General features: G+C 36.9%; 1 protein-coding gene across 1 annotated transcript in view; it reads right to left on the minus strand.

Moving 5' to 3' along the window:
• Positions 1 to 2280: 2280 nt before the first annotated feature.
• The window catches only part of Gnrhr (gonadotropin-releasing hormone receptor), a 10660-nt gene continuing 8133 nt past the window's right edge, over positions 2281 to 4807 (minus strand). Inside the window, exon 2 of the mRNA XM_013008933.1 lies at positions 2281 to 2562. Within this exon, the coding sequence (XP_012864387.1) occupies positions 2281 to 2562 (282 nt within the window). The remainder of the gene's footprint in view (positions 2563 to 4807) is intronic.

Consider the following 4807-nt stretch of genomic DNA (forward strand, 5'->3'; position numbering starts at 1 on the left):
CAGGCCCAAAGAAACATAGATCCCATGGTTTCCCTTGTTTGCAATAACTAGTATAAGTCTAGGACAAGCAGAAAAGGCCAAAAGCTATGTACATAGGACCATATAAGGTGATATTAAGTGAAATGAATCCCAAGATAGGGACACAAATGTTTTTTTTCTTTCTTGCTATTGTTTTTAATGTATTTGAATTGTACTGTGTGATTTTTTTGTTTCTCTTGTATGTTCTTCCCCATGGTATAACCCCTGTTTTCACTGTATTTGATGTCAGTGCCCTGCATCTTGTAAATGCATTTTTCTGATTTGGGGAGGGAACGGGAAATAACAAAATGCTGAAATAAGGATACAGGTCCACCCATTGTAACAACAAGAGATGTACAAGACACTATGTCGAAAACGAACTTTACAACTTGGAGGTGGGGAGGAAAGAGATGGTAGGGGAAAATGTATGCATTACCGTACTCATAAAACTGTAATCCCTCTGTACAGTATTTCTACAATAAAAATATAAAAAAAGAGTTTTCCAGTTCAAGTACTACTTAACTATTTTAAAGCTTCAATTTAAAACAAATCCTACAGAATGATGGCACTGTGATTTTTAAAAAATCATTTTCATCAAGCTTCTTAACAGATTGGTTAATGTAAGAAACATATCAATTTGAATTCCCTGGAATTATTAATTATTTCAGACACTGTGAGATTTCTTCTGACTTACCCAACACAAAAACAAACCTTAAGATATGAAGACACTTGATTTGTTTCCTAGTTAAATGTGAACTTAAGAGTAACAATTTCTGGGGCTGGGAAAGTGGCTCAGTGGTAGAGTGCTTGCCTTGCATGCCTGAGGCCCTGGGTTCGATTCCTCTGCACCACATAAGCAAAAAGAAAAAGAGCCGGAAGTGGCGCTGTGGCTCAAGTGGTAGAGCGCTAGCCTTGAGCTGAAGAGCTGAGGGACAGCGCCAAGGCCCAGAGTTCAAGCCCCATGACTGGACCCAAAAAGAAAAGAGTAACAATTTCTTTAAAAGTCAACTTAAAATTAATTTGCTTAGAAGCCAATGTTTGCCTCTATAATATACTTCCTTTAGAGTCATCATGGAATTAACAATCTCCAGGATTGCTGTTAGAAATGATCAGAGCTGAGTCAGTTCCACTTCAGACCTTTATCTCCCTTTAGTAACTTGTAAGTCAGGATAAATAAAGGTTTCTTCAGTGAGACAAAAATAATGCCCATTGCCAACATGCCTTTTTTATGGGTCTTGCACATTACACACAGAAAGTCAATGTATCCTCCATATTTGTAAATATTAGAGTCATTTTTTTAAAAAACAGTAACAATCAGGAATGAACACATTAAATCTTGACTCAGCAAGTGATTGCATATGAAAAAACAGCATGCAGTGCTTTGGACAGTTTGGAAATGCCTTCATTCTAGATTGTTTACTGTTTACTCTTGCTAGACTATAGGTTCTAAAAAAGCAGAGTAGTTGTTAGACTTAAGTTACTACTAGTATCTCACCAAGCACAGTTTCCAGCAACAAAGTTCCTGCTAGCTGAAAAGACAAGTAAAACACTAAGTGTATTAGTAATATTTGTCACACCTTTATCTGCCTTTAAAATTTTCTGCTTCGACACTGCTCATAATTCTTCAGATTAATTCCTATTTTATTCCTCTTTTAAGATATTTCTGATGTAACTAAATCTCTCCTAGATACCATTTTAGAGGCATACTGTTTTTGCAATATATTCTTTTTTTTTAAGTGCCAGTACTGGAGCTTGAACTCAGGGCCTGGGAGTTGTCCTTAGGTTTTTTGCTCAAGGCTGGTCCTCTGTCTCTTGAGCTATCGTACCTCTTAATGGCTTTTTAATGGTTAATTGGGAATAAAAGTCTGGTAGATTTGTCTGTCTGGCCTGGTTTTGAACTGTGATCCTCATATCTCAGCCTCTGAGTAGCTAGAATTACATATGTGAGCCACTTGCACCAATCTGTTAAATATTATTTTGTGAAAATAATTTCCAGAGTGTCACTATGTTATGAATGTGAGATAAAACATCTTTTTCTATATTCTAGATATGAGATGTTTGTTTTTTCAGTGCTTATCCTGGGTTCTAGTGGAATAATCGTCCTTTTTTCTTTAATGAAAAAAATGCAAATCATAAGTCATTAACAGGTCTCATTTGTAAATGGGGGTATAATAAAAATATTACCTTGTGGGGTGATTGTAAATACATAATTAGAGAACTCCCTATAGTAAATATCTGATACATAGCAAGTGTCATTCTGCCTCAGGTTTGCTGTTTAAAGTTGCTTGCAACCACAATTAGCATCAATGTAAAAGGATACATACTGCGGGGCTCCTGATGGAGAACTTGTGTCAGGGTAAAGATGATTTTTGCATTGCATATCAACATGATGAGAAGAGGGATGAGAAAGAGGCAGCTGAAGGTGAAGAAGTTATAAAAGGCTTGATGCCACCATTGTGGAAAGCTGCAGTGTGTTGCACATTGAGAGAAAACCTCTGTCTGCCCAGAAATATCCACCAGGTGGATCATCCTGAAGAGATATAGCTGTATGAGAAAGTAAGAAAATACAAAAGTTAGGTAATTTTTCCCCCAAAAGTATGTGAAGACTTTCTTTCTTATATTCTACTATCCTTCTAATATATTGTTACCTGGGACAATTTCTAAGGCTCCTTTGTATTATTTTTTGGCATTTCTATGAAAACTTCTAAGTGGATCCTCACTTAAATGTATTTGGATAAGTGTGAGTGACACTATAGAGACTTTGGATTTCAGGGGTATTAATTCAACCTTGTAGAACAGTCATTACCCAAGGACTTAAAACTTATTTGTATCTTCAATTTCACATACAGTAATGAATAAACTTTTTGCATTATATATCCACAGTGGTTAGGACGGTGTTTGGCACTTAGAAGTACCAACACATACATATTTAAAAATTATTTTAGAACTCAAAAGCTGTATTAAAATATTAAAAATGATTATTAAAAATAGTCAAAACATAACCATTATACAAAAGGAATAAGGAAGTTGCTCTTAAGATTAAGATAATATGTACAGCCTTATTCATAATAAGACCTATCAGCTAAGTGGCAGTGGCTCACACACCAAGAGGCTGAGATTTGAGAATCAAGTTTGAAGCCAGTGTGGGCAGACAAATCTAAATGAGTCTTCTGTCCAATCAACCAGCAAAAAGCCAGAAATGGAAGTGTGGCTCAGGTGGTAGAGTGCCAGACTTAAACAAAAAAGCCAAGGCCTTTGGTAAAAATAAACAAACCCCAAACCAAACAGATAAATTACTAAATTTATACAATCATTATAGAGAAATTAGCATATCTACAAATACATTGTATGCATTTTGATGGTAAATTTTAGTTTTAAACTTGACTAGGTTGAGAGATGATTTTTGATGTCTCTGTAAGGATCTTTCTAGAGACATATGGCATCTGGATTAACCAACTGAGGGAGGAAAACCTAATCATTAGCCTGGAGTACTGGAAGGAAGAAAAAGTAGAGGAAGGGGAAACTAATTACTATGATAATAAGTGATTCAGGTGAGAATCAGTAATGGTATGAGCCTGACTTAAGTCATATGGCACCTGCCTTGTACTCATAAGGCTCTGAGTTCAATACCTAGTGCCACTAAAAATAGTCAATGGGGAATGAAAGTTGAAAAGAATATTGATGAAATCTCAAAGTGTTTATCTGCAGGGTACTATTATTATAAAGAGTGAAATAATTACTTTACAGTACAGGAATAACCACATAACTAACACACTGCCAACAATGGGGCAATTGAAAACATCTGGCTCTCTATTGTAAACGTTATGCCCACCTTCGGTCCTCAGCTCCACCCAGATCTGAGCTCCTCCCCGGAGTTCCAGCCCCATATCTGGCCCCTCCCTCTCTCGCCTAGACCCACCTGAGCTCCCACTACCTCACTTCCTACCCCCAGACCCTGCTGCTACCTAGATAGTGGAGGATGCCATGTGCTCTCTCTCCGGGAGAAATATGGGTCCTTTAATAAACCTTGTAATAATCTTTCTCCTGTGCCTGCCTGTCTCCGCGTGGTCCCCTGGGATAGATGTGATGGATCCTTTCACCTATAATGCACTGAGAATAGCTCAGTTTTAGGTATATCATCTAGATGTGAGAAAATGTCAGATGCATTTAAACTGAGGAGCTATATACAAAACCTTCCGGCCTTCACTTTTAAAAATGTCAATATTATGAAATGCATGAAAGAAAACAGTTGAACTGTTCCAGCTAAAAAAGAAGCATAAGCTAAATCCACTACTTCTTGGATTTCCTTTTAAGAGGCTAAAAATTAAGCTATGAAATAGTGAGATCTGAATAGATCAAATAATAGTATCATGTTGATTCTAATTTCCTGATTCTAGAACTCATTTTATGGCTCTGTGTGAGAAGTCTTAAACACATATTGAAGTATCATGTCTCCAACTTTTTTAAAAAAATTTTTTATTGTGAAAATACTGTACAGAGGGGTTACAATTACATGGGCAAGATAATGAGTACATTTCTTATCAAGCACTGTAGCCTCCTCCTTTGTTTCCCCTTCCCATCCCATCCACTTCCACCTCCCCATCCAACCCTCCCAGCCCCCACCTAAGTTGTAAAGTTTGTTTTCAACATAAAGACTTGTACATCTCATTGTTACAATGGGTCCACCTGTATCCATATTTAAACGATTTGTTTTTTCCCTTCTCCTCCACAAATTATAACAACATCAAATACAGTGAAAGCAGGGGTTATATCGTGGGGGAGGGACATA

The sequence above is a fragment of the Dipodomys ordii genome, unplaced genomic scaffold (assembly GCF_000151885.1).
Source record: "Dipodomys ordii isolate 6190 unplaced genomic scaffold, Dord_2.0 Scaffold8, whole genome shotgun sequence".
NCBI lineage: Eukaryota > Metazoa > Chordata > Mammalia > Rodentia > Heteromyidae > Dipodomys > Dipodomys ordii.